Source organism: Petaurus breviceps, unplaced genomic scaffold (assembly GCF_028583685.1).
Source record: "Petaurus breviceps papuanus isolate PSGF00001 unplaced genomic scaffold, PetGlider_PUasm1.0 126, whole genome shotgun sequence".
NCBI classification, from domain to species: Eukaryota; Metazoa; Chordata; class Mammalia; order Diprotodontia; family Petauridae; genus Petaurus; species Petaurus breviceps.
The window spans coordinates 6,292,542-6,310,285 of record NW_027185655.1 but is presented as its reverse complement, the minus strand read 5'-3'; the positions used below and the strand labels follow the sequence as shown (position 1 = coordinate 6,310,285).

General features: G+C 41.6%; 2 protein-coding genes across 2 annotated transcripts in view; one reads left to right on the top strand and one right to left on the bottom strand.

Annotated features, from left to right (window-relative positions):
* The window catches only part of CDKL2 (cyclin dependent kinase like 2), a 48,925-nt gene extending 41,472 nt beyond the window's left edge, over positions 1-7,453 (top strand). Inside the window, exon 12 of the mRNA XM_069091868.1 lies at positions 6,924-7,453. Within this exon, the coding sequence (XP_068947969.1) occupies positions 6,924-7,111 (188 nt within the window). The 3' untranslated portion in view covers positions 7,112-7,453. The remainder of the gene's footprint in view (positions 1-6,923) is intronic.
* Positions 7,454-12,685: 5,232 nt separating this feature from the next.
* On the bottom strand, positions 12,686-15,814 carry ODAPH (odontogenesis associated phosphoprotein). The gene is made up of 2 exons (XM_069098988.1): positions 15,739-15,814; positions 12,686-13,074 (listed from the first exon to the last, which is right to left on the bottom strand). The coding sequence occupies exons 1-2, from the start codon at positions 15,812-15,814 to the stop codon at positions 12,686-12,688; spliced, it is 465 nt and encodes a 154-aa protein (XP_068955089.1).
* Between the last annotated feature and the right edge of the window lie 1,930 nt (positions 15,815-17,744).

Here is a 17,744-nt window from a genome sequence, read left to right as displayed (position 1 = left end):
ACCATAGACTTGTCCCTAGGACCCCAGCTTTTGGGAGGCAAGAAGGGGGGCTTTTAATTTGCTGGGACTTTGTGACCCTTGGTCACTGATTTGCAGGTCCCAGGGTCCTCCCTGCCAGATGCCTCAGAGCACCCAAACTGAGGAGCGTTGACATCCTGCATCCCGGTAGCTGTTGTCCTTCCTGACTTCCTGTATCTCTTAAATGAAAAGTGTCATGGGAATTCCAAGGTTTTCTGAGGATTTGATCTTTTTTATGTCTATGAGATAAAATTTTGATACATTTTGTTTCGACATTTTCATCAATATTCCAATAAGCAGCCTCTTCCCATTATAACGTAAAGCAAAATGGTTCTAATAGACTGATTAAAACCAACAGCACTAGTAACTTTTGCCTCTTGTAGCTTACTGTTTGCTAAGAGAGAGGAAGGGTCTGTTTCTGCTTTAGTCTTTTGGAAACAACTATGACCATTCTCTTTTACCTGAATTCTGTTGCCTTTTAACTGCTTTCTTTGTTGCTGTTATTAGAGTTGTAAATATCCTTTGGGTTTGATTTCTTTTCTCTGCATCAGTTCATACTAGTCTCCACGTGTTTCCTCAGATTCATAATGTTTGCCATTCTATACATTACAGTGACACTCCAGTTGAAAGTAAGCTCTCGGAGAGTGAGGATGGCTTCATTTTTGCATTTGGATCCCTGGTGCCTAGCACAGTGCCTGGTATATAGTAGGTGCTTAATAAATGTTTATTAAATTGAACTGCATTGATATACTGAGATTTATTAAGCCATTCCCAGTCATTAGACTGATAATTGGTCTCTAGTTTTTCTCCACTTTAAACCGTGCTGTGTGTGAGTATTTTGGTACATCTGATGTCTTTTTTGTTGTTGTTGGCTTAATTGTGGCATGAAGCTGGTAGTTGGATCATTGAACCAAAGAATGTGAAGATTTTAGTAACTTTTCTAACATAATTGCAAATTTTGAGTGTTTCAGTACAGTTGGACCAGTTCCTAACTCCATCATCAGTGAAGTAGCGCCCCCCCCATCCCAATTCACTTTTTCCATCTTTGCAAATTGAATGAGGAGGCAATTGTATCAGCAATGCCATATTCACAATGCCTATGGAAATTACAGATATGCTGATGTAATTATCCATCACAAAATACATCAGGCTTGCTATATGGGGGAATAAGCTAGAAAATTTATTAAAATACCAAAAGACTGAGTCCCAAAACCAGAAAGTGAAAGCCATCAGAGTAGTTATGAAATTGGCACAGGTAGATAAAGTAGAAAGCACCCACATTCTCAAGCCTGTAAAACAGAACAGGCTACCTCAGGCAAAGGTCCTCCTCTCCCCACTCACAGCAACCACCCAGCATCCAGGAAGCGTGCTCCCAGCAGCTCCGGCCCCTGGCAGTCCTCAGCAGGAGTCCTTAGCAGAAATTCTGGCTGACTCAAAAAGGGCTTCGCGCTGCCGCCGCCGCTGCCTCTGTTGCTGCTGCCGCCATCGCCACCACTGCTAGCCACCGCAGGAACTCTAGCTTGGCTTCCGCTTCCTCTTGCTCCACCCCTTCCTGTTATGTCAGCAAGTCCAATGGGGCATGGAAGATCTTTAAATCCCATAACCCTTACAGCAATACCTCAAGAGTTATTTAATTTCCATTTGTCTTTTTGAAGTTTTATTTCTGCCTTTTGTTTTTATACCACAGTCATAGTCTCTTAGTACCTCCCTACTCCAATCAAACATTTAAACTAAGCCAGCATCCAGCAGCAGGTGCACCTGATATATACATACATACATATATATAGAGAGAGACAGAGACAGAGAGAGAGTGCCTTCCACACCCCCAGACCCCACCTCTACTAGGAGGAGCTGAGTTTCCTCATCAGTTCTCTCAGACACAGTTTATTCATAAGTCTTCATAGTTCAAGTACTTTTTTCTTGTTGTCATCAGTGACCTTACTGAAGTCACCGTGTGCCTTGTTCTCTTTGTTCTGTGTTCTTCCCACAGCTCTCTAAATTCCTTGTATTTACCATTTTTTCCCCTTTTAAATATATAATAAGGTTATCGTGTAAGTTTCTTTTTTTCATCCCTCCCCCCAGATGGCTACCATTAGACACAAATAGGTATATATATATATATATATATATTTAATATGAAAATAAAATTATTCTGTCATACTTATATTTATCAGCTCTTTCTTTGGATGCACATAGCATCTTTCTTCGTCATGCCCTTTATTTTTCATTTGAGTGTTTATAATACTCAAAATGACTTAATCACTCAAAGTTGTTCTTAAAACAATGTTGCTGTTACTGTTTACAGTGTTCTATTGGTTCTGCTCACTTCACCCTTCACCATTTCATGCAGGTCTTACCATATCTTTCTTTTTTTTTTTTATGAGCAATCCGGGTTAAGTAACTTGCTCAAGGTTACACGGCCAGTTATTTCTGGGTGTGGTGCTAAGTGTTGGAGCCCGGATTCGATCCCCAGGTCATCCTGACACTGGAGCCGGTGCTCTTACTCACTGAGCCACCTGGCCGCCCCTCTTTCCGTACCTTTCTAAGATCATTAAACTCATCATTTTTGTATTGCACAGTGGTATTCCATCACAACCATACACTACAACTTGTTCAGCCATTTTTATTTGCCATTTTTCACAGTGCAGTAAAATCACCTTGGCTCTGTATATACCGCCATATCTTCAGTCATTTCTCAATTGCAGAATCACAGGATTTTAGGGACAGAAAGGTCCTCAGTGGCTACCTAGTTCATTTCAAGCTGTACCTGCAGAGGACCTCCTGTATAGCCTCCTCTGAGGAGGCATCCACTGCCCTCTGGACAGCTCTTATTGTTAAAAAGCTTTTCTTGTCAAACCTCAGTTTGTCTTTTTATAACTTCTACTTACTGTTGTTTGTCCTGCCTTCTAATACAAATGGAGAAGTTTTGAATGCTTGAATAAGTTCACTGACCTCGGTAGTGGGCTTTCCAGGGATGCACCCATTGATAATGAGATTGCCCCAGGTATTGCCAGAGCTAGATCATTGTTTGGGAGGCTCCAAAGGAAAGTATGGGAGAGAAGGGGTATTAGACTGACTACCAGACTGAAGGTCTACAGAGCTGTGGTGCTGAGCTCATTGTTGCATGCCTGTGAAACCTGGACAGTCTGCCAGCGCCAGGCCAGGAAACGGAATCACTTCCATTTCAGCTGTCTTAGGAAGGTTCTGAAGATCCCCTGGCAGGATAAGGTACCAGACACTGAGGTCCTTTCTCAAGCTGAACTGCCAGGCATTCAAACTCTGCTTCAGAGAGCACAGCTCTGATGGGCTGGCCATGGTGTTTGAATGCAAAACGAATGCCATAAAGATTGTTTTATGGAGAACTCACATAGGGCAGGCGTACACATGGTGGTCAGAAGAAGCGATACAAGGACACTCACAGTCTTTCTCAAGAACTTTGGAATTGGTTGTGTGACATGGGAGAGACTGGCCCAGGACCGCTCAAGTGTGGTGTGCCCACTTGAGGTGGTGTGTGCCGCTGTGCTCCTACGGGTAGAGCAGAATTGAAACAGCTCAAAGGAAACCTAGGACATGCAAATTTGGAGAATCCACCCCAGATGTTCACACGGACTATTTGTGCATGGCCTGTGGTGGAGCATTCCAAGCTCCTGCTGGTCTGATCAGGCCACAGTCAGACGCATTGAAACCTGACTTTAGCACAGGACAACAACCAATATGAAATAGAACAAGTCTGACCATTCAGATACAACTATCATGACTCCCTTAAGGCCTTTCTTCTCTAGGCTGCACATGCCCAGTTCCTTGTGACATGGCCTTTTAAGGTTCTTTACTCTTCTTGTTGTATGAAGTGGGTTTTGAACCAAGATCTCCCTGCCTCTGCATGCAGTGCTGTCTCCCCTGACTCCCTCTGCTTCTCATTTTCTATTATAAACTCTCAGAGGAGGGGGTGCCTTTTTACTCCAAGTCCCCATCATTTCCACCCTAGCAACCAGGGCCTCCCTGTTAGTGAGAAGCATGTCTAGAATAGAATGTTCCTTTGTATTCCCTTCACCTTTTGAAGGATGGAATTCTTATTAAAGCAAATCAAGAAATTATTAGCTGTTGTGATTTTGGAAGACAGAGCCTCAACAGACAGCTCGGTAACTGAGTTCTCTTGTTCCCACATCATGACTCTGTGCTAGACTTGGGATGTATTTCCAGGAGATCTATTGTACACTCCAGGGACAAAACTGCCTCTGTTTCTTCCTCTATTGATCTTTATTTAAATGCTCTCTATGCACCACCCCTCTCCTGTTTCTTGAATTCCTCCCATGAGAATGTCCCAACCCACACTCCATTTTCCTATTCTGTTTCTTATTTACTCATTCTGTTCTTGTATATCTGGGTTTCCCTCTTGGGTTTCTTCAAGTCCATAATATTCTTTCATTGTCATTTTCTTCTTTTTACTCATTTCTCCATCCTTATTGTTGGATTAGGACTTTGTGCTTGGGTCAGATTATCTTCCCACCCTCCCTCATGCTTGGATGGTGTGGGCTTGGTCCTGGATGTGGTGGTTAAGCTTTGGACCCACATTCTGCAGACACTCCCATGTTTCTGAGGCAGGGCCACTTGGATGTCATACTGCCTGGGCATTGGTGTGGCCTCTATTTCCTGCTGGGTGCCCACCATATTTGTGTTCTTTGCTTTCCTTTGACTCTGGCTGGTCACTATTTGGAGCCTCCTCAGAATTCAGGCATCTTCTCTGCAGTTCTGCACTGAATAGAGGAGGTTATAGTTGTTTTCTTTGGCTTTCTTTATTGTTACTCCTTTTTGTGCATTTCCACATTGGTAAAGATCCAGTCCCAGACTCCACCATTCACTTAAGCCTGGTTGTTGAGTTCAGCAGAAGGATTTTGCCATCTGTCCTAGGGGCTCATGTGCCTCACAACTGTGTATATAAGGGAGAGCATTTGATGGTCCAGATTCTGTTCTCTCTAGGCTTCTGCTGAATTGTCTAGACCCAAAGCTATCACCTGGAATAAGTGCATATGCAAAGCTTATTGGCCCTGTCCCACAAAGCTATCTCACATGCCAGCCATGTAGTCCATAGCTCATCCTCCTGGGAGGGCCTGTCAGGACCCTTCTTCCCCAAGGTATCCCATTACTGCATTAATGACCATGAAGCCTCACCAATAATGTATCACTGCGCCTATCTATCTATAACCCCTTTAGCACTGACAGTTTACATCTTTTGCCATTTTTGCCACTCTGTTGTGTGTGAAGAGAAATCTCATAAGGGTTTTGATTTGTATTAGTTGTGATAAAAAAATGTCATAATTAATAGATAATAGCTGTAATGGGAATGTAAATTTTAAAGATCTTCCCTGCCCCTAGGCTAAAGTGCACCTGGAGCCTGGGGTGGGAGTCTTGTTTTTCAGTAGATACTTCTTGATTGGCCAGTGAGTCAATAAGATTGTTACATTCTCTGAGCCAGGAGAAGGCTATATAAGCCCTGATGTGAGGCGTTGTTTTGGGGCTCACTTTGAGAAGTGTTCTGTGATTTGATCAGATGAAACTCTGGGAAGCCATTGTCCAGAGCCCCCCGGCTTTAAAACCCAGATGTTGTTTGGTATGGATGTAATGGTTGGACAGTTTGGATCTACTAGATCTGTTTCTGTCTTGAAAATTCTGTCTGTATACTCTGAAGTTTGGGGTGCTGACCTTTTTCCCTTGAACTAGGTAAATGATACATGTTTGAATGATTAAAGTAAGCTTGTTAACCCATTTTGAGTTGCTTTCCTTTATCAAAGCAGATCTAAGAACCTGTGGTGGCAGCGACCCTGGGGACACTGGGGTGCTTGCTGCTACAATAGCTTATCCTTCTTTTGAGAACTGTTCATATTTGTTGAGCACTTATTTTCTGGTCAGTGCTCTTGATCTTATAAATCTACAATAATTCCCTCTATATGTTGGGTAGCAGCCCCTTTTGAGAGATTAGAAGCAAAGATTTTTCTTATCAGCAATTTCTGTATACTAGCTGTATCAATTTTTTTTTTGTGCCAAGGCTGTTCAGTGTCATGTAATCAAAATTATCTTTTATCTTTTGTTATCTCCTATATCCCTTGCTGAGTTAAGAATATTCATACTACTTACAATTGTGAAAGATAACCTCCAATGATTTTCCACCAACATTTTTAATGTTGCACTCTTTAATATTTAAATTGGGTATCCATTTGGAACCTAATGTACTATACAGTATAAGTTGTCTATCTATACCTATGATTGGGCTATCAGCTTTCTAGTTTTCCCAGCAGTTCTTATCAAATAGGAAGTCCTTCCTTAAGTAGCTTATGTCTTTGGAGTTGTTGAATTTGATTGTTTCTCATTCTTTCTTATCTAGACGGTTCTATTCATTTTTCTCTACTGGCTGGATCCAAATAACTTTGATGATTATGGCTTTGTAATGGAGTCTAGAAGAGCTATTCCCCCTTCATTCTTCCTTTTCCCCCATTGTTTTCTTCAAAGTTCTTTACATTTTATTCCTACAACTGAATTTTGAAATTATTTTGTCCAGGCCTAGATAGATTAACTAACCAATAGACAGATGGAGCATTGTGCTGGTACTCTGCTACATAAAGTATTTTTTTGTAGTTTTAGTAGTAGTATGGTACTAAATCTGTAAATTAGTTTAGGTAGCCTACTGATTTTTGAGATATTGATGTAGCTCAACCATGATCAGTGAATAACCATCCAATTATTTGTCTTAATTTCTTTAAAGAGGGTTTTGTGATTATATTATATAATTCTTGATTGTTTCTTGGAAGATGGATTCTGATATTGTATCCATGATTAGTTATTTTAATGGTATCTCTCTTTGCTCTATAGAAATGCTGATACCTTTAATTTGTTTTTGCCCTGTGTCTTAGATTGTACTCCAACATCCAGGATGACAAGCTCCAGGAATCAGACTGTAGATGTCCTGGGAGGAGAGCAGCATGGGGTGGAATATATCCCATTGAATTGCCTTGTTTTTCCTGGGCGCAACACTGTGGAAAAGAAAGGGGAACAAAAAGACAGTGTTTTTCCATTGTATTTAGAGCAGATTCAGCATTAACCCGCCATCGAAGCATTACCCCTTCCACCTTGGTAACTGTGTTCCATAATGCCTCTGGATGGAAAAGGGGACAGTTATAGCTACATGAAGGATCATCTGCTGGTAGGATAAATAACTAAATTCAATTTAAAAGGTTGGAAAGGGGTTGGGGAGGGTGAGGAAAAATGTGGGGGGGATGAAAAGAGAAATGTATTTTTTTAAAGTTGATGTTACTAATGTGTTGAGTTCTTGTCTGCATAAATGTATCTGTTTGCTTGGAGTTGAGATTGATGGGGCAATCAATGGCAACGAGTGGGAGGTCATGTTGAAAAATGCCCTTCTACCCTGGGTCTTTCCCACCTCATTATTCGACTACAAAATACATTAAAAACTTAATTGTTTCTTGGCATTGCTGTTGTATTAATTCCTCCTCATCAAATATGTTCATGTCTGTGTGCTTTCTGTGGTTTGTATGGACATGCGATCAGTGTTTCATGAAAATCTGGTCCAATTATCCTTCATCGCAGGGGATCACACAAGGACGATTCTGGCAAGGGGAAAAGCCTTCGTCAGCTGCTGGTGTTCTAGTACAGTCCTGACACCACACAGCCCTCTTTGTTAAGACAATGGCAGTCTTTAATTTTCAATAAGAGATGGTGGCTGCAGAATAGAAGAAGGGGGATTATGTTAACTACCTTTTAGAATTCAGGAAAATCCAAGGAGTTTGATATCACTTGTTTTTTCCTTTCTATAACAACTCTGGGAATAAATGTTTTAGCTGATTCTTCCCTGATAGTGGAGGGACATCTTGATGCACCCCTCCAGGTCCCCCATCAGATTCCAGGTACTCTCTGGGTCCAGAACTGTGTACCCAGCTAAGTTCCAATGCCACATTGTCAGCAGGTGGGAAGCCAAAGAGACTGTCTTCAGTCTTTTTGTATTCATCTCCTTGTTGACCCCCTTTCCTCCAGACAGTGGATCTGGACTGCTGTGCCTCCAACCAGAGTAAAGCACCTAGTTGGCCTCATCCATCAGAGCTCCTCCTCATGGTCAAGGGCAACAGAAGCCTCAGTTCCCGTCAAGGTGATTCTTGGGCAAGGTGCCTAAGAAGACCCTGGTTCATGTGAACACTTCCACAGGCTGGTCAGAACGTCCATAGCACGAGAGCTGTTTCTGGAGCTTCATCATACTGCTTTAGGAGTGACAGATTGTTTTCCTGTACAGTTTCCACGTGTCTGCTTTGTCTTGTTGTTGTTTGTCCTTGTTGTCAAGGAGGACCAGCGACAGCGCGGGGTGATGTCTCGTGTATGAATTGGATCTTAGGGAGGCACAGTCGCACAAAACCGTCAGCCTCACTCTCTTCCAGAGAGTCATCAACGTCCAGCGTCGGGACAGACAGAAGTCAAGACGACTGGTGATGGCGCAGGATGCAGGAGGTGACTGTGACTGGTTCTAGACAAAGGGACTTAAAATGAAATTCCCTGACCTGATCCCATTGCTTCTTCTCTCCAATCCTTTGTCTCCTCTCCAGAAGAAGCAGGCATTGTAGAGATCCAACATGGAAGCATGTGCCAGACGAGATTTTTCTTTAAAAATATCGACACGGTAAAACCTTTAGAGGTTATGTTCTTAAGTGATTTGTTATGAAGGCTTTTTTCTTGTTTAAATTAAAATCCCTGTGTAAAGGAGAGTAAGAACAATATCACTGTGCACTTGGGGCACGTATTGTATATGTTTGGAGTCAGGTAGTTGAGTGTTGAACCAAAAACCAGCTTCAGACACTTCCTGACTGTGTGTATGACCCTGGACAAGTGGCTTAAGCTGTCTGCCTCAGTTTTCTCATCTGTAAAATGGGGATTATGATAGCACCTACCTTGCAGTGTTGTTGTGAGGATTAAATGGGATGATAATTGTAAAGTTCTTAGCACAATGCCTGGCACATCATAGATACCATATAAATATCTGCTCCCTTCTCTCTTCCCTTTCTTTCCCCCCTTCAGTCCCTGGGGAGAAGGATTACAAAATGCTCCTCCCGCCGTGCTCACTTCTGGGTTCTGCATAGGCAGTGAATGAGTTACTCCCTTATGTGCAGGACAGTATTTTGGCTGCTGGACTTTCTGAAATGGACTATGTGTTTGTTGTACAAGGACTAGACTAGCTAAGGTCTGAGAGGCTCATCTCCAGAAAACTGACTGGCCTCCTTCTCGCCTTCTCTTCCTCCCTCTCTCCTTCCTTCCTTCCTTCCTTCCTTCCTTCCTTCCTTCCTTCCTTCCTCCCTCCTTCCCTCCCTCCCTTTCTTCCTTCCTTCCCTCCCTCCCTCCCTCCCTTTCTTCCTTCCTTCCCTCCCTCCCTCCCTCCCTCCCTCCCTCCCAAAGGCAAAGGAGATTGCCACCAGATACTTGGCCTACTTCATAATTCTGTCCAGGATTGGCCCTGATAACTAGACTTATTAGCTTTGCCTCCAGTAGTTACTAAACAATGTATCAATGCGAGCTTATAGATCTTACTGATGATACTCTAATCTAGGATTTAAATAGTTTTAAAAATATACTTTGTGTTTAGAGATGATTGCTAACATTGAACTTAAAAGACTTGCCGTGAAAATTGTAAAAAAAAAAAAGTGGTTATTTCCCCTTCTTCTTATATCTTTAGATCAAGAAAATATGATATAAAACTGTGTATCTTTCTCATCTTTCTAGACAGCTTTCCCCCAAATCGTCAGGTTATTTATAGCTTGTTGATATTGCTTAACATCAGCTTCCATGCATAGATTTGGAAGCAGTTTCATTTGGAGAAAAGACAGGATGGGTGTCAACTATTTCTGTGTCCACATCAGTTGTTTCAAGTTTCTGTTCTTAAATTTTGGTTGGTTTAGATAGAATTGTTTCTTCCTATTGTGAGTATCAGTCTCTGTAGCCTTAATCATAAAATCTGTACATACAAAGACATAGATATGAAGTGAATTTGAACTCCCAAGTTTTCCTGTCTCCAAGACCAAAATTCTAATGACAATTGCCAAGCACCACTTCCAGCAATAAGACAGGGGACCAGAGGAGAGCAAAAGAAGCACCCCTGTTCTGAAGGGGAAGTGAATGGAGCGAGTAGATAATGTGCTACAGGGTGGCCTAACAAATAACCAGCAGGTGGAATTTCCAGCATGGCGCCATGCTGTCCAGTCCAAATGGAAACCAGCTGCGGAAGTGCGCACAAGAACGCTCTGCAGGCCACATATTGACTTAGAAAACCACAGAGTGACCTGATCTGTGATCTATTGTATTTTTATTTATTTTGATAAATATTTCCCACTTAACATTTTCACCTGGTTCTGGCGGTTTGATACATCTGGCATAAGGCCTTCCCTAGCTCAGTTAATCTATGTCTGTGAATTCCTGAGCTAGAAAACTGGTCACACCTCTTTTAAATTGTCCTCTGCATTTTAGGAGGTAATTCTAACTAATATTAATTGGAAAAATATTGAAAAGTCTAGGCTGGTACAGTGGCCTGGGCCTGGAGTCAGGAAGACTCATTTTCTTGAGTTCACTTTCTTGACCTCAGACACTTACTAGCTGTGTGACCCTGAGCAAGTGACTCAATCCATTTGCTTCAGTTTCCTCATTTGTAAAATGAACTGGAGAAGGAATGTCAAACCACTTCACTATCTCTGCCAGGAAAACCCCAAATGGGGTCACAAAGAGTCAGTCGGATCAGGACTGGAAAATGACCTAACAACAGTTTGCATACTGTCTGGAATGGGTATTTCTAGAATTAATTTAGTGTTCAGACACTCCAGTTAAAAATGATATAGAGTTTTAATGTTTTTCTTTAAGGTGACCCGAAAATGTTACATTCAAAGTCATTTAAACTTTGATTTTTAGAATTCTTTCAAATACTACTTTGCATCCTTACCTGAAGTGGCCATTTGCCACCCCCCCCCCGGTTTTTCCCCTTTTCCCACTTTCTCCCCTCCCCCTTTCCCCCCCCCCTTCCCCCCTCCCCCCCCCCCCAGCCCCAATTAAAATGTTGACTCTTGTGTGCAAGGGTTTGTCCTCAGATGTCTTTGTCCTGCTTTACAATTTTGTATTAACCACTCGGAAAATTTTGCTGTTGTTTAGAGCAGTGTTATCAACCTCAGATAGAATCAAGAGTCACTGACCTGTACATAAGGATACCTGCAGATGGAGACTGACTTAGTTTTAAAATGTAATATTCTCTATGTTTTATTGTATTTTTATTTATTTTGTTGAACATTTCCCAATTACATTTTAATCGGGTTCCAGGTCCACTTGAGAATGTTGTGGGGCCACCATCCAACTCCCCCTCTCCCAGACTGCATGTTTGGTTTTTAATATGCACCCTTATCAGTATTTGCTTATTTTAAAATTGTATCTGTATTACAGTGCACACATAATTTCTGTGCCTATATGATTTTGTGCATGATAAAATTTACAGAAATAAAGAAATGAAGATAAAAATAATATTTGATCTTAGAGTTGAAGGAGAGCCACTAGAATTTCTTGAGCGACACGTTGGACCTTTGTTTTAACAAAGTCTCTGTGGTGCAGAAGTGTGTAGGATACAGTGGGGCAGGGATACCAGTTAGGAGGCTTGTGATAATTGTGATAATTCAGTCCAGAGACAATGAGGGTCTTGTCTAGAGAGGTGGTGCACCGTGCATCCAAAAAGGGGGCAGATGAGAAAGATTTTTAGGGGTTGGCACTGTTTTGGATGCATGGCTTGGGAGAGAGCACTTGGTAGAAGATGAAGCTAGGGTTGTGGTCTTGCATGATCAGAAGGATAGTTTTATTGTGTTACTATGACACTAAAAGGGACATCCAGAAAAGGTGGGTGGGGAAAGTTTCTAGGAGAGATCGGCAGTGAAGATCACAACATGCCTGCTTATCTTGTACAACGTGCTAAAAGTGAAGGAGGACAGATGAGTGGGCCCTTCCTCGCTAGCTGCCACCCCAGAGCATAGATCCAATCAGAGGCCAAAGAACCAAACAAGGGATGCCTGCTTCAGCTGTGAGGTGACCCAGGGGGCAGGGTGTGGGTACCTTGCAGGGAGAGGATGGAATGGGAGAGAATTTTCCAAAGGGAACCTTGGAACAGCGAGTGCTGGAGCCTATACCAGACAGAAGGGGAAAGGGCAGAAGGACTTGGCATAGCCAGGACATGGAAAAGAGTGAGAGATAATGGGTGAAGTGGTGGTATGTTTGTGCTAGAGACAAACAGGATTAGACGGGAGGGCTGGATCTCTGCCCACCCTCCCATTGGTTGATTACTCATTGGGTATTGCTGGGAGGAGGTCAGGGAACTAGTGGTTTAGAAGAGGGAAAAATTCTCCCAATATTTAATATCCTTCCATTCACGGATATTACTGGCACCATCAGTTTTGAGATTTCCTTCCTATGAGAGATAAATGCCCTGAGAGACATATAGCAAGTCAAATGTAGTCCCTGTCATTGTTCCGTTTCACTGCTGACTAAAAGAACCAAGGCCAGGTTTTCCCTTTGACTTCAGTAAGTTTAGAATCTGAACTGTATCTTTTCAAGAGAAAAACTGAGGTTTCTTCTTCCACTGGAGATCTGGCTCTTTTCATAGCTGCTTCCGAAGGCTCGGGACTTCTCTTTTCCTTCTGTATTCCTCTGATGAACTCTCTTCTGAGAATTTTCTTCTGGGGAAATACTTGCGATGATGGAAACCTCTCCGAGGCAGTGAGAATGGGTGATGACAGTGGATGTGAGGTGGTAAGTGAGGATGGTAACCATAGTTTGGATGTCTGAAAGGATGGATGGGAAACCCAAAGGGGATTCCAGGTTTTCTGAAAGGAGGGAAACGGCACCATCTGGTTGGCAAAGTGACTGGCCTAGAGGTTGTTACTGGAGGCGGGGTAGCAGGGGGAGGAGTGAGTGTAAAAATTTGACAGTCTGTAGGATTAACATTAGCCTCTGTTACTCCAAAGGGGGTAAATCTGTTTCTTTGACCTGAAAAACAGAACAAAACAACACATTTTATTTTCCTGGTTTCAGATTTATGGAAGAAAGCAATTTCTTTGCCAGCATCAACAGAAGGTCAAGGTAGAAAGCTATGAAGGCCCTTTGAGATTTGGAAAGAATAGATACAGTAGTGAAAGGGAAGAGAAAGGGGGGAATCTGTAAGACACACTGAAAAATGCTGTGACTAATGCCAGGACCAAGGCTACTTTGGTCACTTGACTGAGCAGATGCTGTATGTGTCTGGTATAGGAAACAGAATGTGGGTGACCATGGTTTTGTTTACACACCTAAGTCATAATCTGGGGCTTGTCCCTGTTCTAGGAAGCAAGAGTTCTCCTTTAGCTGTCTTCTCTACTTAAATTTAAGGAAATTAGGGGAAAGCTCTTGCCAAGGATCTTCTATCAATAGGCTTGTAAAGGTAGAGAGACTTGAATATAGGAGCAAGGAAGGGCAGTTATAACAAGAGGATTTAGAGTACTGGGCAATACTGAGATCACTAAAAATAAAAATGAGTTAAAAATAACTGAAAAACTTTTTCATAATCCAATGGAATTCGTGTTTCTTTATCCCTACTTCCTAATACAGAACCAAACAGATTTCTTTAAAGGCACTGATTTGAGGTTTTATGTAATTCCACTCAGATTAAAATCCATGGGAAGCCAAATGAGCACACCATTTCAGGATAATAAACCATCTTCTTTCCATTTGAATAATTTCTGAAATGCTGCAACCTGGCACCATTCTTTGACATCCCGATTTCTTTTGTGTAATGGATCTCCAGCATCTTCTTTAGGAAATGGTTCCTTTCCTGTGACTTCTTCCTTTTAACCCTTTATGGCTTACCCTGGTGTGAAGAAGCCACGAGCTGCTTTTCAAAACTTAACTCTTTGTATCAACAAAGCATCTTTCTCTGCCTCTGTCTTATCATATTTTCCTGAGATTTTCTCTGTCTTTGAGGAACTTCCCAGAGACCACAGTTGTACAACTATTAGGTGTCTGAGACTGGATTTCTGCCTTCAGATACACTAAGCAGCCTCTTTCTTAAAAAAGCAACAAAGCCTTTGTAATCAAAGGAGTTATATATGAGGAGCAAATTCATTTTTTAAAATTGAAGTTCACCAATAGCATTTCCTGAAACAACTGTCCTTGCAATTTGATTTACTTGAAATATCAAATAACTTAAAATATATCCCACATTCCCAATTCTCTCAACTCCATTAATTAGTTTTATTATTTAAAGACAGAGAGCAAACACATCATCTGACCCTTAAGAAGTGATTGAAACACAGGTGTATGTAAAGCTTACATCAGCATGTATTCTCTGTTGTTAGCCCTAGTTTATTAAACATTCATTTATAATCTACATTAAGAAGAAAATTATAAAGGCACTTAGTAAATCTTTAGTTTCCTGTTCAGGCAGTAGGGCTGAGAACCTTTCCTCTCAGTATATATGAGCAGCTAAATCTAATATCTCCTCTGTACAGTGAACCTGATGAAGGGTTGGTATTGTCTCCAAATTATTCAGAGCACTTTGCCAGGACCTCTCCTTTCCACATACCTCCCTCTCCCTTGTATTGGCATTATTTCTGTCGCTGTCCTTACCATCCACACCTCACCCCCTTTATAATGTAAACTCCCAGAGGTCAGGGCCCGCCACATGTTACACAACACATCTACATTTTGTTGGTAAATTGAGAGCAATGTTTGCGTTGACGACAGTAATTTCTTCAGCATCAAAATGTTGTTTTTTAAAAATTCGTCAAAAGTTTTGCTTGTGATTCTTATTGTAATTTTAAAGTGGATTTATGGCATTCTTTTAGTCTAGACATGAAGTTCACTGTATGACAGCATGTCATGCTCGTAAGCAAAAGGCAAAGTTAAGGAAACCTTTCTTATAATTATTATGTGGTTGGTTGGGATTAAAAGAATTACTTTGTGGTGAAGATTTTAAGGGAATATCTCTACTGCCTTTCTGTCTGTGCACATGTGTGTGTAATATAGACACATAGACATGTGTACATACATATGAACCTGTATATAAATATGCTTTTTCACTCTATTGAAAAGTTCTCATTGGGTTCCCAAGGTGAAACAGAAGGAACTGTAAATCCTATTAGTGATTTAGTCACATTAGTTGGAACCCATTGTCTTAGGATGGAAACTGTGGTAACCCAATAAAAGATGATAGAAATCTTGCCAGATCAGAGATTATATACTTAACTAGCCAAGGGATAGGAACCTCACCTATGATTTCATTGGTAGATGGAGTTCCTGAGTGAGGAAACTCCTTTCACCAATTCAGGTTGGCACTTTCTTGTCTTAGAAAGTTGCTGAGACCAATTGCCCAGGGCCAGGACTTGTCCCGCCTTCCAGGACAGTTCTGTCCACTCTACCAAGATATCTGGGATCCCATTACTCACACAAGTGCAATTAATTTTATTAATGTTCAAGTCATCCTTAGAAAGAGGACCCAGCTGCTGTATAGGAAATAGGAATAAGCATTTATTAAGCCCTACTGTGAGCCAGGTCCTGTACTGTCACTTTAAAAATACTATCTCATTTATAAAATGTAAAAAATGCCATATATAAAGGTGAGGCATCATTGTCATAATTTATTATTAGAATAAGCCCCCCCCGCCCCCGAAAACTTACCTTCTGCCACGGTTGCTATTACCCAGAAAACCAGCAACCTGTAGGAGAAACAGAGTGGCGATGGTGAGCAAGCCATGGTTCCTGGTCTCTCTGTACCTACAATGTCAAAGCCGACGTGGCTTTAAAGGGGAGTCAGTGAGTCATCACTGTCTGATTGAGGTAATTTGTATTTGCATAGAGTCCCACAAGGGAGAAGGCCAGCAAATGGGTGGGTAAGGGATCAGCGAGGCAAATACCAGACAGGATTTATCAACCCCCAAACTCTTGGGATGGCAGCCAAATGCCATTCATCTCTCCTTGGCGTCAGATCTTGGAGTGCCCCTAAAAACCCTCCTATAAACCTATGCATTGTACGTATACATACATATAGAAAACCCTTTTCATTCCTATGCTTTCCCTTTATGGTTAGTATTAGATTATTATGTTATGGCCCTGGGTTCGTCCTCCTTCCAAACAGCAGCTACCCATTAAACAAACAAGCAAACAAATGAATGAACGAATAAATAATAAATAAGAATTGGAGCTAGAGACCTCTTCTGGTGTGTTTGGAGGAAGTTGTTAGTAGGTTTGCTATCAGAATTCATGGCTTCCTCTTTCTGTTGTCCATTGCTCTCAAGGAAGCAGTTATGAGAAGCTCTTTCTCTATCTTCAGTGGCCGTATTCACTTCTGAGGTCCTAACCAAAAAACAGAACACAAGACTGGGAACTGGGAACTCTGAAAGTCCTTCATTCAATCCTATTTCTAACTTGTCATTCAAATTCTTTCATATCTTTCTGTTGATAGATAGATGAAGGATTAATGACTGGTATCTCTGCTAATCAGAGTGAGACAGAGAAGGTATCAGAGGCTAATTCATATGATGTGATTTCATACATGCTTCTGGGATATACAACGTGAGGAAAATGTAATCAAGTCCAGTGGCCTATGCTTTACCTAGGAATCTCTTTGGAGTATGGGCTGGTTTAAATGGCTGCTAAGGTCCCTTCCTTAAAGAGTTTCATAATTCAGGGGCGGCCAGGTGGCTCAGCGAGTAAGAGCATCGGCTCCAGTGTCGAGATGACCTGGGATCAAACCCAGGCTCAGATACTTAGCACCACACCCAGAAATAATTGGCCATGTAACCTTGAGCAAGTTACTTAATCCCGATTGCTTTAAAAAAAAAAGAAAAAAAGTTTCATAATTCCATTCCACCAAATGCTACAAGAGGTGACTAAAGTAATTCATGTTCTCAGAATCTAATCAAAGACCATCTGGTGCAAATTAACACCTGAAGCATACCAGGACTGAAAGGACCAGACTTGGGGTGAATGGGGAGCCCACTACCTCCCAAGGGGGGCCATCCCAGGCTCTGAATAGTTCTGGTTATTTTTCCTTCTAGAAGTCAGAATTTATCAACTTCTTTCATTCATTCATTCGACAAGCTTCTACTACAATTTTATAATTATAATTAATATGTAATTATAATTCTGTATTTAACTATAACTGTAATTAAGTACCTACTGTATGCCAGGCACTGAGCTAGCTACTGGGAATACAAAGATAAAACTAAAACAGTTCCTGCCCTCAAGGAGCTTCTATTCCCCTGGGAGGAAACCACATTTATACAGATAAGACAATAATAATAATGATGACGATGACAGCTTATGTTTACATAGGGAGTTCAGGTGTGCAAAATGTTTTAAATTTATTATCTCATTTGGTAACAGATTCTCTGCCTCTCTCTCTCTGTCTCTCTTCTCTCTGTCTCTGTCTCTCCTCTCTCTCTGTCTCTTCTCTCTGTCTCTCTCTTCTCTCTCTCTGTCTCTCTCTCCTCTCTTTCTCTCTGTCTCTGTCTCTCTCTGTCTGTCTCTGTCTGTCTGTCTGTCTCTGTCTCTGCCTCTCTCTCTCTGTCCCTCTTTCTCTCTCTGTCTCTCTCTCCTCTCTGTCTCTGTCTCTTCTCTCTGTCTCTCTCTCCTCTCTCTCTGTCTCTGTCTGTCTCTGTCTCTGCCTCTCTCTCTCTCTGTCT